At 60.8% G+C, this 16,330-nt stretch overlaps 1 protein-coding gene across 5 annotated transcripts in view; it reads left to right on the forward strand.

Annotated features, from left to right (window-relative positions):
• The first annotated feature begins 667 nt into the window (after window positions 1-667).
• Window positions 668-16,330, forward strand: part of NCS1 (neuronal calcium sensor 1) — a 39,394-nt gene continuing 23,731 nt past the window's right edge. Inside the window, exons 1-2 of one of the 5 annotated variants that reach the window (XR_006890673.1) lie at window positions 668-849; window positions 12,846-12,870. Coding sequence is in view for 2 of the 5 variants with exons in the window: in XM_046676279.1 (XP_046532235.1) it covers window positions 816-849; window positions 12,846-12,870 (59 nt within the window). In the remaining 3 variants the exon portion in view is untranslated. The remainder of the gene's footprint in view (window positions 850-12,845; window positions 12,871-16,330) is intronic. The other 4 variants (XR_006890672.1, XR_006890671.1, XM_046676279.1 and 1 more) reach the window with 4 other exon arrangements.

The raw sequence follows: 16,330 nt of genomic DNA on the forward strand, positions 1-16,330 counted from the left end.
CCCCAGGCTCATTGGCCCACCCGGCCTCACTGGGCCATCGTTTCTTGACTGCCTGCGAGGAGGCCCTTGCTGGGCCTGAGTGGAGCACGATTTTAATTAAAACTAACAGCAGCCATCGAGGTGGAGGAGGGGAGCCTGCCGGCTGCGGCTGGCCTGGCCGCCCTGGTCAGGCCCCCTGCGCTCTGGCTCTGGGAGGGAGCTGCGGCGGCCGGGGGAAGCGTTCTGGGCACATCCCGGGGAGGGAGGCCCAGCCAGCCGTCCGAGGACGGTGGGAGGCTTGGGTGCCCATGTGAGGCGAGTCTGGCCGAGGGCATCCCTGGGCTGCCTTGCCACCCTCACTCCCTGATGAGAAAGTGAGGAACAGCTGTCTGCTGCCAGGTGCTGTGGGCACGGGGCAGATTGGACCGATGGGTTTCCCTCTCTCCTGGCATTCACAGTTGGGTGGGGAAGGAGATATTAGGCTCGGATAAGCATCAAGACAGGGCATTGCATGATGCTATGGGAGTTCACTGGGTCTGGGGTGCATCTGGGATGACTTCCTGGAGGAGGCAATGTTTCTCTTGAGCCCCGAGGGTAGGATTGCCAGACATACTAAACAGTTATTCATTGCTTATCTGAAATTCAGATTTAACTGGGCATCCTGTATTTTTATTTGCTAAACTTGGCAGCCCTACCTGAGGGAGGAGTAGGAGTTGAGAAGGCACGAAGAGGTTTGGGGGATGGTTTATGGGGGATGTTGAGAGTGTTTCAGGCAGAAGGAACAGCATGTTCTGGATCTGGAGGCCTCAAGGGTGGCGTCTCCGAGGACCTGGAAGATGTGCGGTGGCCGGAGTGCAGAGGAGGTGCACGGTGAGCTGGGGGTGCCGCGGGTTAGCCGCTCGGGGGGGCGGGCGGGCCAGCAGGGCAGGGCCCCACCTGAGGGGCAGCACTGCGGGCGCCAGTCTCAGGGGACAGGTGAGCCACCTGAGGCCACAGGGCACACTAAGGGAGGTGGGGCCACCTTGGCAGAAGGAGGCCCCGCAGGCGTCGTGGTCAAGGTCACGGTCCGGGCTCCGTGGGATCTGGCCAGGCTGTGCCTGCCTGAGCCCTGTTACCGCTCGGAGTCCCAGCGCGGGTCCTCCCGCTGCCCAGGACCAGGACGAGGACCTGGGATGAGTCACGTCTGTTGGTGCCTCCCCACGCAGGGCAGGTCAGGGCCGGCCTCCGCCCTCAGCTCTTAAAGGGCCAGAGCCGGAGCCCGAGCCCGCAGTGCCGCTGGCCCAGGGCGCCTGGGACGCCAGCCCCCGCTCTGCCCTCCTGGGCCGGACGCCCCTGGATTCCCGCTGGGGTTCCTCCTCCCCGCTCAGCTGAGGTGTGGCCTCGCTATCTGGGGAGGGCATTCACCGCATGGGGGGGGCAGGGAGGGGAAGCTGGGATATTGGCGGGGAGCTGGGACTGGGTCCTGGTGACCGCGTGGCTGTGTGGTTCCCACTCCAGGTGCAGCCCCTGCTTCGTCCCTGTGTCCCTGTCAGTGTTGTCTCCGTCCCTCCTTGTGGGGGACTTTGCGCCCTCCCCCCGTCCCTCAGTGCCCCACCCCCGCTCCCATTGCCATTCTGAGGTTTCCTTGCTCCAGTGGTTGTGACGTTAGGGACTGTGACTGATCTGGCTCATGCCCGGGCTGTGACGGAGACCAGCCAGCGTGTCCCACCTGTCCCAGGGCTGGGGACCAAGCGGGGGTGTGGGGGCCATGGGGGAGGATGCAGATGCCGCATGCCCCAGGACAGGGTGGACAGGAGGGGGTGACCGTCCACGGCTTCTTGCAGCTCCCTCCCCTCCCGGGTGCCCAGGTCATGGGCCCTGGTCATCGCCTTGTTTTTGACTGCCGTGACACCTTTATTAATAATAGTAGCAACTGTTGACGTCGCGGGGCCCCCGTTGTGCTCCGTCTGCCTGGACCTCGCCGTGCTTCCTCTGGCTAATGCTCGGTTCCAGCGAGACGTGGCTTCTTGTGGTCCCTGGCCTACCAGGCTCTCTGTCTCGTCCTTTATACCCTTGATTCCTCAGCCTGAGCGCCCTTTCCAGGGAGCGGGCTCTGCCCCCTGACGGGCTTGGGCTCCCGTTTTACATTGTCCTCACCCCTGCACTCTCCCTTCCCGCCACCACAGATAATCAGACAGCTGTGTGGTGTGTGCTCTAGGTCCCTCCCCTGTCACATCAGGGACTCGGAGGACAAGGACCTGTGTCCGGGTCATTACTGGGTTCCCAGGGCCCAGCTCAGGGCCTGGCCTGTGTGAGTGTTCAGTGATTATTTGTGGGATGAATGAAGGGATGAAAAATCTCGTTTGTTCCTTCTGACCACCTTGTGAGGAAGGTGTTGTCACCACCACAATCCCCACTTTACAGATGAGGAAACTGAGGCTCAGGGGTTGAACTCAGTTTCCCCAGCTCACACCGGCCTGAAGAATGACTCAGTTCAGGGGCCGGCCCGGTGGCACAGGGGTTAAGTGTGCATGTTCCACTTCTCGGGGGCCCGGGGTTCACCAGTTCGGATCCCGGGTGCGGACATGGCACCACTTGGCAAAGCCATGCTGTGGTGGGGCATCCCACGTATAAAGTAGAGGAAGATGGGCACAGATGTTAGCTCAGGGCCAGTCTTCCTCAGCAAAAAGAGGAGGATTGGCAGCAGTTAGCTCAGGGCTAATCTTCCTCAAAAAAAAAAAAAAGAATGACTCAGTTCAGAGAAAGACCCTGTTGACCAGGTGCCTCAGGGCCTCCGACAGCCTCTGACCTTGGCAGGTCCTGGGAAAGTGTTCCTGGAATTGGGCTGAACCCTGAGCACGTAGCTTGGCGCGGCTCTGGAATGTTTGCGGGGTTCCCCACCAGAAGTCCTGAGAAGGCCCCGTGTGTCAGCCTTTCCCAAGGTCTCAAAGGACAGGCACCTCCCTCTGCAGCCGCTCTTCTGGAAGATTCGGAGTCTGGCAGGAGAGGGAGCTTGAACCAGGGAGTGGTTCTTGGGGTCTTACCTTGGGAGGTGTAAGTGTGTGTGTGTGCGCGTGCGTGTGTGACAGAGAGACAGCGAGAGAGCAGGCGCGTGTCACTGTGGGGGCAAATCTACCTGTTAGCCGGGAATAACTGAGTTTTAGAGACGTCTCTACTTTGCAACTCATTCACCTAAAACACACACCACACGCTCTGCGAGAACAAACGCACACTGAGCACCTGCTGTCTGCCAGAGGCTGCAACGTGGCTGCAACTTAGGCAGACACAGATCCTGCCCCACAGAGCCCCCAGCCATTGGGGAAGGACAGAATTGGAAAATACAGGCAGTCACAAAGACGAAAACAAAACCGGTCTCTGAGGTCACTGTTGTTAACATTTTTACCCAGTTCCTTCCAGTCTTTTTCACTATGTATGTAGCTAGTGAGTTTTATCATCCTCAGTTTTCTAATGAGGAAACTAAGGCTCAGAGAGGTTAACTGACTTGTCCAACGTCACACAGCTGGAACGTGGAATAGCCAGGATTTGAATTTATGTCACTGTGCCTCGGTCTGGGTCACTCAGTCAAAGCAAGTTGTTAATAGATCAGCAGATCTCGAGGCCCTTTATTAGGGAGTCAGAGAAGCCAAAGAGGGGACCAGATGACGTGGTTCAGGAGTCAAGCAGGACATAAAGAGGGTAACTCCCAGAATGCATTTGTGTGATGTTTTAAACCCTGCACTTCTCCAGCAAGTTCTGGAGTCACACAGACCCTGGTTCTGGTCCCAGCTCCAGTGCAGACTGACTTTGGTCCTTGGGCAAGTGGCTTCATCTCCCGGAGCCTCAGTTTCCTGATCCGTATAATGGGGATAATTGGAGTCCTTGCCTCCCAGCATCGTTCGGGGACTGAACGAGGTTGTGCTTGCAGAGCGCCTAGCCCAGGACGGGCACACAGTCAATGCCCATGGCATGGCATCTGGCTCTGCCTGGAGACCACCGGACAAGTATACCTTCCTGCAGCTTTACTGAGAAGTTTTTGGGAAAAGGTACTTATATAGAAATTAAAATCAGTATATTTTATAACTTTATTGTTAGAGCAAAATACCACTGCACCTGGTTTTCGGTGGTGGCCTGGGACTCTCCTCCTGCGCCCGCCCCGGGCCCCAGCCCTCTGCTGTCAGGGGCTCTGGGGAGGGCACCTTTGGGAGCCGGTCGCCTCCTCTCCGCATGGCCCTGCTCCAGGGACGGAGCACTGTCACCTCCCTGAGAGCTGCTGGAGTGAACATGCCTACCCCGTTTGTCAGATGGGAAGACTGAGGCTTGGAGTGAAAAGAATCACGAATCGAGCTTTCTTTGGTGAGTCTGAAAGTGAGAAGGGTCACAGCGTCCAGGAGAAAGCTGGAGCCCGGGCCTCTCCGGGGAGGCACTGCCAAGGGCGCTTTGATGGGCAGGAGCCGGCTGCTCCCTGGGGGACCAAGCACCCCAAGCCTCGTGCACCCCAGTCCCTGGCACTCAGCGGTGCTGGGCGAGTGCCTGCCATGGCCTGGGGGGCTCAGTGGGCGGCCCCTTCTTGGGGATGACCGTTTCTGGGCTAAAGCCTTCTTGACCTGGGCTCGCACCTCCACACCTCCATGTGACCTCCACGTGACCACCACTGACCACCTCCATGCCTCCTCTGACCACGTGGCCTCGGGCGAGTGCCTTTGTCTGTCTGTGAAGCCTCAGCGTCTTCATCAGTGAAGTGGGCTGTTGGGGACCCCCTCTCAGCACAGGGTCTGGCGGAGCAAAGGAGCTCAGCTGGGCGCCACCTGGGGCTCGGGAGGATGCTGAGGGGCCAAGAGGGATGCAGGGGAATTCGAACTGGGATTCGAGCGGCTCCGAGCATCCTCCCACACCTGCGTTCCCTCGATGGCTCGGCTCCTCTCTGCATCCCAGGGAGTTTCCCGTCTTAGCATCAGCCGTCCAGCCTGCCGGCCGCATCTCCTGCTGCCCCAATGGCAGTGAGACCTTGTCATCTTATTCTCAAACCATGACTGGCATCGTGATGGTCCACGTTTCCCTGTAGATAACTCATCACAGGCTGGCCTCAGAGCTTTCAAGCTCAGAGCTTTCGCCCTGCGTCCTTTTGTTGTCTCTGATGGCAGCTCCGTGATGGAGGAGGAAACCAAGGCTCAGAGAGGGGAGTACGTTGACTCAGGTCACACAGTGACCAGATTGGGGGTGGACCCGTCGGTGCAAAGGCCTGCAGTGGGAGAGAGCCCAGGTTCTTCGGGTCAGGTCAGCCAGGCCTGAGCTCAGGGGGGTGAAGAGCAGGTCCCAGGAGTCGGGCTCAGCTGGCCAAGCCCTGTCCCGGGCCTGCCCTCTGTGGTCAGGGAGCCACCATCCACTCCGAGTTCCTGAAGTCAGGCCTTGTGGGCCTGAACTCCTCCCGTGCCCCAAATGGGCTCTTGTGCAGCTGAAGTAGCCCCAGGGCGGCTCAGCCCTCCTGTAACCCCGTGCTCTGCCCCTCTTAGCCTGGAGGGGGCTGCTGTGAGGATGTAAGGGGAGGCGGGGGCCAGGAGCAGGGCCCAGGCAGCGGTCAGAGACTGGTCAGCTGGGTGACCGGGGGCGTGCCTCCCCCTGAACCCTGGTGCCTCCTTGTGACCTTGACCCCTGGAGCTTTGTGGGGTTCTCTGAAATCCTGTGTGTGAAGGACCGGTGCAGGGCCAGCAGTGGCAGTGGCTCACGGGTCTCGCGGGTACCTATCTGTGGCTGGCGCTCTGACGTCCTCGGTCCCAGCACACAGGATGGTGTGAGCCGAGTGGGCGGGGCCCTGCGGTTCTCCCGGGGACTGCGGTGGGCCCGGCTGGCCCGCAGCCCACGTGGGTGGACACAGGGAGCTCCAAGGAGGCTGGGCCGCCGCCCCCGTGCTGGGCAGGGTTCTGGAGCCCAGAGGGGAGGCTGAGGGCACGGCGGGGACCGGGGCTGCTCCGAGCCCAGCTCAGCCAGAGGGCCTGGGAATTCCGGACGGGAGGCCAGCTTTCTTCCTGATGAAACCCAGGCCGGCCCGGCTCCCGTCCAGCTGGGCATTTATGGAAAACGGGAGTGGGGCGGGCAGAGGGACCGCCTCTCCCTCCCACCCTGGCACAGGCATTGACTACGAATTGCAGTAGCAGCGACATTGAGACTCGCGGCTCCTGTGCGTGTCCTCACGTCGTATCTGACCTTCCAGCGGCAGCTCTACCCGATGAGCCTGCCATGCCCGCCCAAGGCCACCCGGTTCAGTAGTGCAGCTGGGACCCGGCCAGGTGTCCGGCCCGGGGCGTGTGCCCACCCTCCTGTTGCCATGCTGCCCCTCGTGTGTGTCCGTGGGCTGTCCCCGGAGAAGCGATTTGGGGCTGGGGAGCTTGTGGCACCTGGAGGGTTAGAGAGCGCAGGTGTCTGCGCACCCAGCCCTCGGGGGTGGCGGACGTGTGGGTGGGAAACCCCGCAGGCAGTTAACTCTCTTTCCTGTCCTCCGCCCCCTCCGGCGTGCAGCGCCTCACAGTTGGCACAGCCAGGTCATGTCTGCTGTGAGCAGGAGGAGGGACCACCAGCCTTTCACAGACAGGGAAACTGAGGCCCCGACAGGGGCAGTGACAGTTCATGCAGCAAGGGAGTGGCAGACCCCTGGAATCCAAGTCCCACAGGACCAGCATGCTTCGCCTCCTTCACCACAGGGAGCTGCCCCTCCCGGGGGGTGCGGGTCACTGTCCCTGGGGTGGAGGGGGGTCAGGCTTCCGTGGGGCAGGAGGGTGCCTCCTGGTGAGCAGAACCCACCAGCAAGTGCCCTCCCTTCTCTGAGGAAGCTTTGCTAAGAGGAGAGGGACATGACCAAATTAGGGATGTTGGCAGCTGCTGGGCGGGAAATCAATGGGAGGGAAGGGGGAGGCTGGGAAGCAGCTGGCACAGCACTGGGGTGGGGGTGGGGGTGGGGGGACTCTGGGCTGGCCCTGGACAGTGGGGCTGTTCTCGTGTTTTCCAGGTGGCCAGGGTGAGTGGGACTCCTGGTAGGGTAGGACAAGGGGTGTTCACAGTATGGGGACCCAGGAGGGGGAGGTCTGGTCTGGGGGCTGTCCCTTTGGGCCATGTGGAGTGTGAGGGGCCCCTGGGCCGTCCAAGAGGAGCTAGAAGGGGGCCCGACTGGCGAGGAGCCTGGGAGTGAGGCCTGCAAGGGCGCCCACGCCGCCCCCGGAGACCACGTGAGGAGGGTGCCGAGAAGGGGGCTCGGAGACCCCCGTAGTCGGAGCTGGAGCCAGGAGAGTCCTGGGCCCGGAGGAGAGCTGTCCAAGGGAAGCTGCCCTTCTGGAAGCCGAGGCAGTCAGTGGTCAGAGGTGTCTGCATTAATGGGAGCGAGCGTCGGATTCAGTGACGGGGGGTTGCTGGTGGCCAGGCCCCCAGTTTGTGCTGATCCCACGGGTGGCCCCTTGCTGACGGTTTCCCTTCAGCTGCGGTGGGGGTGGGGCAGCACAGGCGACATGCACGCAGCCTCCTCCCTGGAGATGGAAGCAGGCCTGGGTGAGCCACGGGACGGGACGCTCAAGAGGCCGGCGAGAGCTCACCGGCTGCCCTCGCTCCCTCCTGCTGCCCCCCACGCCTCCGTGGGGGCCGCCAGCCCCCACTTTCTGTTCCCGCCGTGTTGGAGCTGAGCCTTCATCGGCAGAGAGGCATTCTGCTTTAGGGAAATCAGATCAGACTCAGCATCCGTCCCGGGCTGCAGGGACCGGCAGACGAGAGCTGGTGGCAGGGAGCGGGAGCGGGGAGCGGCCTCGGAGCGCTGCAGGCACCCCCACCATCCCCGGGGGACCGGCCTGGTGCTAGGGAGCCAGCTGGGGCGAAGGCTGGGCAGCCGCAGGGCCTGGGCCCCTCCTCCCCCTGCCCTCCCCGGCTCTCAGGGGGGTCAGTGGGAGAGGAGTAGAGTGGACGCCCAGCCCCTCTCTCTCCTCGTGGCTCTGTGCACACTCTAAGCTGGGAATTTCCTACCCACCTCAAGAACCCCTCCTGATGACTCTGCCTGGTAGGAGTTTATACCCCATCCTTCAGATGAGGACTCTGAGGCTCAGAGAGGTTAAGTAACTTGTTGGAAGTAACCCAGTCTACAAGTGGCCAAGATAGGATGCTGACCCCGAGCCTCCCACCGTTTCGGCCCTGTGGTTTTAAACACTGGTCTCCTGACGAGCCTGGGCCCCCTGGCCTGGAGGCGGGAGTGTGCTGGGGGATGGAGCTCCTTTTTAAAATTGGCCAAAGCTGGTCATACCTGTGAAGGTAAAGGCGTTGTGAGAACCGTGTTTCAGGATGTGTTCCAAACGGAGCCAAGTGGCACTGTGACGATGGGGGCATCAACAAGGGTTAGTTCTCGGCTTCCTGTGCGCAGGACGCCGGGCCGGGCTCCGCGGGTGAGGCTAGGACAGGCCAGGAGATGTCCCTCGGCCTCTGGGGGCTGAGGGTCCAGCTGGGAAGATAAGACGAAAAAAATGCTCCTCCCACATGACCTTGAGTGCTTGCTGGGTACCAGACATCATCGGAGCTCTTTCACTGCATCCCCCTGCTGTACGACAGAGGCTGTTCGTCCCGTTCTGCCGATGAGCAGACCGAGGCTCGGAGGCATGGGGCTCTTTGCTCAAGGCCACGCAACCAGCGCCTCCGCCAGAGCCCTGGCTGGGCTGACCGCGGAGCCCTTTCTGCGGACCACTCTCCTTTGCCACCGCCCCCTCCCCGCCTGACCCTCCGTTGTGAAGCTGATGGAAAGATAGACTCCTTGTAGAGCGGTGATTCCCACGTGAGGGGGCTTCGGAGGGGGCTGTGGCAGGGTCAGGAGGGCTTCCGAGAAACGGGGCATCCCAGCTGGGATTGGAAAGGTGTGTAGGGGTCGCCAGGCTGAAAGGTGAGGGGGAGTGTTCTGGGTGGAGGGAATGGCAGGTACAAAGGCCTGGAGGCAGAACTGGTGAGAGGAGCTTAAGAGGGGGGGGTCACAAGGGGTGGGGGTGTTGGGGGTGGGCAGGGGCCTGGGGCTAGAGGCACTGAGCACCGCCTGCCTTCCTGCTGGGCTCTGAGCCCTGAGCCCTGAGCAGGGATCCGCCAAGTGCAAGGGCGGTGTGGGTGGACGCCTGTTAATTTCACGCTTGGATGGTGGCCCGGGAGAAGCGGGGATGGTGCTGAGCCTGGGAGCCTGAGCCTGGGACCGTCACTCTGAGGTCTGGGTGGAGGCAGAGGGACCCCAGAATTGTCCCCATCCCCCGCCTCCCTCCCATTGCGTGAGGGGGTTGGAGCTGCTGGGGGCAGGACCCCAGGCCCTTCTGGCGCTGTGCGGGGACAGCACACAGAATGGGCTGATGAGGACAGACGTGTCCTCCCCACTTTTCATTTTGAAAAATCGAGGGAAGCATTGAGATAAGAGCGCGGGAGCAGCTTTGTGGCCTCCCCCCAGATCCGCCCGCAGTCAGCATCTCCCACGTTTCCTTTCTCTCTTCCCAAGTATCTGTGCGTATTTCTGACCCTCACCCCTGATACAGCTCCAAGGAGAAAGGACCTTCTCCCACGTGACCTCTCAGTGTTAGCACTCCTAAGAAAATCAGCAGCGAGTCCATCAATGTCCCTTATCGCCGGTGTTTAACTCTGATCCAGGACCCAACCCAGGTGTCACGAATCGCATTGGGTGGCCTTGTCTCTTTAGTCTTTTTCCGGAACAATCCCTTCCTTGTTTTACCTTTCATGGCGTGGACTTATTGACATGTCCTGGCCACTTGTTTTGTAGAATGTCCCACCACTGGGTATGTCTGATTATGTCCCCGTGGTTAGACTCAGCGCAAAGGTTTTTGGCAGGAGAACTCCGCAGGTGCCGTGTCCTTCGGCCGCCTCACGTCACGGGACGCAGGAGGTCAGGGTGTCTCACGACTGGGGAGGCCAGGTTTGATCAAGGATGCTCATCTTTTAATAGTTATCTTTTTATTGTGTATTAGAAAAGATGCGACTGGCCCACGTCGCTGGTCATTGTGTGGGTATTACTGCTTAGACTGAAGTGAGATTAGGCAAGAAGGTGAAAAGAGTGAGCCGGTTTAGAGAAACACCCCGAGGGGTAATCGGCAGGTGGATGGGGAGAATTGCCAAGGTGGTGTGGGCATGGCTGAGCTTCTGGAAACCCAGGTGGAGCGGTGAGTCCGCAGGTCCCTGTGTCGAGCACAGGTCCTGCTGTTCCTCTTCCGGCTGTGGCCCCGGGCCCCTTCCTCAGGCCGCCTCCCCCGCTCAGCTTCCTCCCCTGCACAGAGGCTCACACCGGTCATGTCCAGGCTGGGGTGGTAGCACAGATCTGCCTGACCCTTGTCGAGGGGCTCGGGGCAGGTGGCCAGGCTCCCAGAGGGCTGCCTGCTGCCCACTCCCCCTCCAAGACCCTCCAAGGCTCCAGGCAGAGAAGCAGTGACAAGCCACTGGCCCTGGCAAGGTGCCTGGGGAAACCTGATGGCCTTGTCTGTTTCCTAAAGGTTAATTAGCTGCTTATGGGATCGGGCAGGGCTTCTCTCCCTCACCCCGGCTCACATCCCCTGGGGCTTGGCTGCCTAGCCTGCTGGCTGCCCAGTGTTCTGTGTTGGGGACCGTTCTAATGGGGGAGGGGACGGCCAACTATGTTCCCTCTGCCCAGCGCCCATGGCACCTGCATCCTGGGGGCTCGTCGGGGGTGGGGGGTGGTGAGGGTGTACCGGGGAGGCTGGAGGCTGAGAGCCTGGGGCAGGCTGGAGGCTGGGGCTGGGCCGGGGCCGGGGGAGGGTTGGGGCTTCTGAGCTGGGGGATTCTGGGGAGGCTCTCTGGCCCTGTGAGGCCATGCCTGAGGTCAGCAGTGGATGTGCCCATGAGCCCTTGCCACCCAGCTCCTGCAGTTTATGTCACGTGATGCCAAGGTCACACAAGGTCATGAAGCTCATTGGCTGACTCGAGGTGGGTAGAGGGTACCCAATGGGCTGTCCATCCTGGGCTCTGGAAACACAGTCCCAGAGCTGCCATATCCTGGCAGGGTGACCCCGGGTGCCTTCAGGCAAGTAAGCGGACCTGTCTGAACCTCGGTCTCTTCATTGGGAAAACGGGATCACACCTGACTATGGGATTCTTGTGCAGGTGGAGAGCACCAAGCCCTTTAATCTTCACAACAAGCACATTTTACAGATGAGGAAACTGAGGCTCAGAGAGGGGCAGTACTTTGCCCAAGGACACACAGCTAGGAAACTGTGGAGCTGGATTTGAGCCCAGCTGGTGCAGTCTGGCTCCAGAGTCCACACCCTGAGCTCCCGGCCCTGCACCGCCAGCCTGAGTGGCAGGTCCAGGGCTGCCCAGCCTGGGTTAGGCCTGCCTGACCCCTCTCTCACCCCCTACCCTGTACCAGAACTCTCTTGGAAAATTGCATTCTTTTCCCCTGGGTCTGGCTCTCCTGGGTCACCGGCACCTCTCTCCGCGGCCTCTCGTTGACACGTCCCTTCCTCAGGCCCTCGTTTGGGCTTGTGGGAGGAGAGCGCTGACGAGGAGGGCCAGGCGGCGGAAGCTTCCAGCCTGCTCCAGGAGTCTGACCACCGCGTTCCAGGCTGTGGGTCTCGTGGCTGAGTTCAGACCCTCGCCCTGCCACTTCATGTCCTGGCCCCTTCGTGCCTCAGTTTCCCCATTTGGAGCCAGGGCAGAGGAATGCTGTCTTCCCTCAGAGCTGCTGTCGGCGTAGCTGAGCCAGAGCGCAGAGGCCCGCCCTGGCTCAGACCCGCGGGGGGCTCGAGGGACTCCCGCGGGCTTTGAGCTGTGTTTGAGGGGTGGCCTCCCAGGTCTGATGAGGCACAGACAATGCAGGGCCTCCCTTCCCAGTTCCCTGGGAAGAGATTCCAGTTCTGCAACTCGGTGGCCCTCCGCCTAGCACCCGCCTTCCTGTCCATTCGTGCATTCGTTCATTCATTTGTTCGTTCATTCATTCATTCATTCCACAGCCTGTATTGAGCACGTTTGAGTGCCGGCTCCGAGCTGGGGTCAGGAGCTTCCGCACCTGTTACCATTGAGTCCCTGGCACGGCTCACGTGGCAGGTACTGTTACTATTATTCCCTCTTTACAAACGAGGAAACTGAGGCACGGGGAGCTGGAGGTGCTCTCCTGAGGCCCCCCACACCCCCCCGCCCCCTGCAGAGAGCGAATGTGCCCTTGGCGGTGCTGTGATGTTCCCGTTCAGTGATTTTGGAGAGAACATTGTTTGATTCGACTTGAACTGATTCAGTACTTTTCAGAAAAAACATTTTTTGTTTCACGGTTCAGTAAAGAGTGGCTATTTGGGCTCGGCGGGAGGTTCAGCTGCTTTACACGGCTCGTTCCAGCCTTTGGTCCTCCGCCCCGCTCTCGTCTCGCCTGTGAAAGACCCAGGACTGTTCCCTGCGAGGGGCTGGAGGGACGGGCCCGGGAGGGGGCTCAGCCTGTCTGCTGGCCCCACGTGCCCGCAGGCGGCTGCGGGCCTGGCACCAGTGCCTCCCCGGCCCACTCTCCCCGGGGCTGAGCGATGGGGAGAGGGTGTCTGAAAGCTGGGCTGGGCGGGACCGTCCTGCCTGCCCACCCCAGGACAGGGGAGAGGTCCACCCCTGCGCCTGACAGGCTGTTCTTTTGGTCCCCCGGCAGCACGGGGGGTTTGGGAGGGGATGGGCCAGGGCTGTCCCCTGCTGGGGTGGCCCGACACACAGCTCCTGACTGGGGCTGTTCACCTGGGGGCTGTGGTCTTGTTCAGAGCCGGCCAGTGTCCCACTGTGGGCAGGCAGGCCGTGGGCCGGGTGGGGAGGGTGGGAGGATGTCCCCCAGTGTCCATGCCCCCACCCCCAGGACACCTCCCGGAGCTAAAAGGCTGCTTTTCTGTTTTCTCTTGCAGTTACCGAGAAGGAGGTCCAGCAGTGGTGAGTAGCTGCTTTTTCCTAAACTGTGGGTGGGGGTTGGGGTGGGGGGGTGTTGGCTTCATGCTGAGGGGACAGCAGTCCGGCTGCCCGGGACAGGGGCACGTGGAGGGGCCTCTGAGAGCAGCTCATCCGCAAACCAGGCCAGGCCGCCTTGCTCTGATTCCCTTGTTCACGAGGGAGTGACGAAGATCCGACCGAACCGGGGTGGGATGGGCGGGGTCTGGCAACGCCTTGCCTCATGTGGCGTCTCTAAGGACCACCAGCCCTGAAGTGTTCACTCCAGGTCCTGCTCACCCGAGGGAGGGGTTTGGACCAGAAAAGAGTCAGGAGACTGGGTCCCAGGCCCAGCTTCGTCACTAAAGCATCTTCTCTCTGGGGTTCAGCTGCCCCTTCTACAACGTGATGGATTAGACTGGATCAGGGATGGAAAATAAGCTCCCTCATGGGTGCAGCTCTGATCAATCCTTAGTGGCTGCCTGGAGTACCGTGTTAAGAAGGATTCTGAGGCTGTATGTCAGGGAACAAATGGAAAGTATAGCAGTGAGGGATTAATGAGGTCTGTAATGGATTAGTGATGTCTGCCCTGAGCTGGGGAGAGGAGAGCAGCATATTGTCTGTCGCTGCCCATGGGATGTGGAGCAGACAGGAGGGGCCCTCATTTTAAGACGAACCCGAGTTGGGTTGGGGGAGTGCGGAGGGGAGCTTGGAGACCTCACTGAGGTTTGGTGGTTTAGAAATGGGCTTTACAGTCCTGGCCATCTGTCCTATACGAGTGACCTCAAGTGGTCCAACCCCTCTGAGCCTCAGTTTCCCCACGTGTGTGACAGGAGTGATGACGCACTGGGGACACATCCCCCGTAAAGGTCGGGGCGTAGTGCCCAAGAGACGACGGCTGTTGCCAGTGGTCTTCCGTCCGCCCGCTGCTCAGCTGGGGTGCTGAGGCCTAGCAACATGCCCTCTGTCACACAGCCAGGCTGCGGTGGGCGGGGCCCGGCTCCTCTGGGGGCCACTCCCTGTGCCTCCGTGTCCCTGGGCCAGGCTGCGAGGGCGCCCTGCCCGGCTCTGCTGACCCCTGGCTGGACACCCGGCCAGCTGGGCAGAACCGGCTGACGGGCTGGCTGCGCCGGGCGGAGGGGAACGCACGTGGAGGGAGCAGCCACTGCCCCCTGCCTCCCCCACATCCTGGGACCCAGCTGTGGGCCTGACCTGCCTCCAACCTCATTTCCACTTCTCCACGTCCCCGGGCGAGCGTTCCAGAAACATCCCTGCTTCTAGGTCTTTATCCCCGAGCCTCTCCCTCCTGGAACGCCCCACCCTTCCTTCCTGGGCTGTCTGAGTTCTACTCTCCCAAAGCTCACCTGAGTCACCTCCTCCGTGAAGCCTTCCTGGATTCCCCATCTGTACAGAATCTCCCTCCTTCCTACACACCAGCCAGAGGAATCTTTGTCGAACATAAACCTGGTGATGCCAGGCTTCTGCCTAAACCCTCCCCGGACCTCAGGTGAAGTCCACGCCCTGTCGTGGTTTCGTGGTTCTGAGACCCCACTCGGCCCGGCCCTGCTGACCCCTCCAGCCTGACTGCTGTCTCCCTCTGCCCGCCGTTCCGGACTCACCTTGCTCTCGGGGGCTTCCTGACCTTGGCCCGGGCTGGTCCCCCTGCTGGGAATGCCCCTCCTCCACTCTGCTTGGCCGCCCCCTCCTCACCCTTGGCCTCCTCCCCTGAGCCCCCAACCTCAGGCCCCCAGGTTGGGTGAGGGCCCCGTCACTGTCACAGCCTGGGACTCACCGGGCAGCAGTTACACGTCTCCATCCCTCCCTGCCTGCACCCCTGGCCCTGAGGCCAGCACTGCCCTGTCCACCACTGCATCCCCAGGGCCCAGCCAGAGCGGGCCTCAGCACCCAGAGGGCCCGGCCCAGGTGCCTCACACGCGCTGCCGTCACCTGGGAGCCGTCCTGGCATCGTCGGGGGTCTCAGCTCCAGGCTGATGAGGCTCGGAGAGGGCAGGCAGAGGGGGGGTCTGTCCTGGAGAGATGGAGACGCTTCTGGCCGCTGTGGGCCAGGCCACTCAGACGGGGCCTCATTCATTCCATCCTCACAGTCACCCGGAGGAGGGTCCCCTTTCCTGGACGAGGCCCCTGGGCCTTCTCCTGGAGAGGCGGGAGGCAAGGTGACCGGGGGGCTCTGGAGCCGGGTGCTGGGCTCGCATCCCCACTTTCCACATCCTGGTTGAGCAACCTGGGACAACTTACTGGACTTCTCGGTGCCTCTGTTTCCCCATCTGGAAAGTGAGGGTAAAAATAGTCAAATTATAGGAATATTGTGAAGAATAAATGAGCTAATTCATACAAAACGTTTGGAGCAGAGCCTGGGAATCCTCTCTCTGATGGTGTTATTAACAATAGTAATAATACTGATCTCTTCATCAGCACAACCCAGGGAGCGATCCTGAGATTGAGGGTGCCCTCCTCGTTACATAGATGGGGAAACTGAGGCGCAGACAGGTGGAGTGGCTTTGATTCATTGATCAAGCTGACATTTGAGCTACGATCTGGACAACAAGGACTCAGCCTGGAGGAGAGTGTTCCAGGCACAGGGAACAGCAAGGACAGAGGCTCAGTGGTAGGAATAGACTTGGCGTGTTTGAGAAACAGCAGGGAGGCCAGAGAAGCTGGCCCACAGAGAGCAGTTGCCGAGGCTCCCATGAGAAAACCGGGCCCCCGGGCTGTGGGACGCCCAGTCCTTGCTGTAGGAAAACTCTCTAAAGAGCTTATGAAAAAAAGAAATGGTCTTTTCTCTGTCAGGAAGTTCTGTAGACAAGTAAATGTCCTTTGGTGCATTTTGGTGTGCCTTCAAGGTTGGAAATAGTTGACCCAATGCCTTTCTCTGGCCCTCCTGGGTCAGCTCACCACCCACCTCACTGTTGCATTCTAGAATGGCTATGTTCCACATCCCTACCTCACACGGGTCAAAGCTAGATGAGGGATGATTAAACAGTGACACTCACACCACCACTGTCCCTGCCTGTGCCCACAGCAGACATTGGTAGTGGATCACAGATTATGGCGCTTTGGATCAGTCTCCTCCAGTGCTCTGGGCAGCCGGTGCAGTTGTTTCTAATACACAGAGTGAACCCGTTTGTCATCCCTTGATTGGCCTGAACCTCACTGGTTCACTGGGATGGTATGAGGCCCACCGTGCCCCTGGTCCTTTGCACAGGAGACGGATAGGATGAGCACCTGTGTCCCAAATGCCCAGGCCCATTTTCAGAGGCCCTTTCTCACCACAGCCTCCAGCCTGTGCCTCTTCATGTTCTAAACAGCTCTCAGGCGCCCAGGAGCTGGGGATGCACCGGTGCCTGCCCTCCCCTGGAACACTCAGGGCTCCTGAGCCCAGCAGCTCAGGGCGAAAACGTCTGGGGAGGGAGTGGGGAGACAGGAGGACAGGGCACAGGGGACAGCT

This window comes from Equus quagga, chromosome 1 (genome assembly GCF_021613505.1).
Source record: "Equus quagga isolate Etosha38 chromosome 1, UCLA_HA_Equagga_1.0, whole genome shotgun sequence".
Taxonomy (NCBI): Eukaryota; Metazoa; Chordata; class Mammalia; order Perissodactyla; family Equidae; genus Equus; species Equus quagga.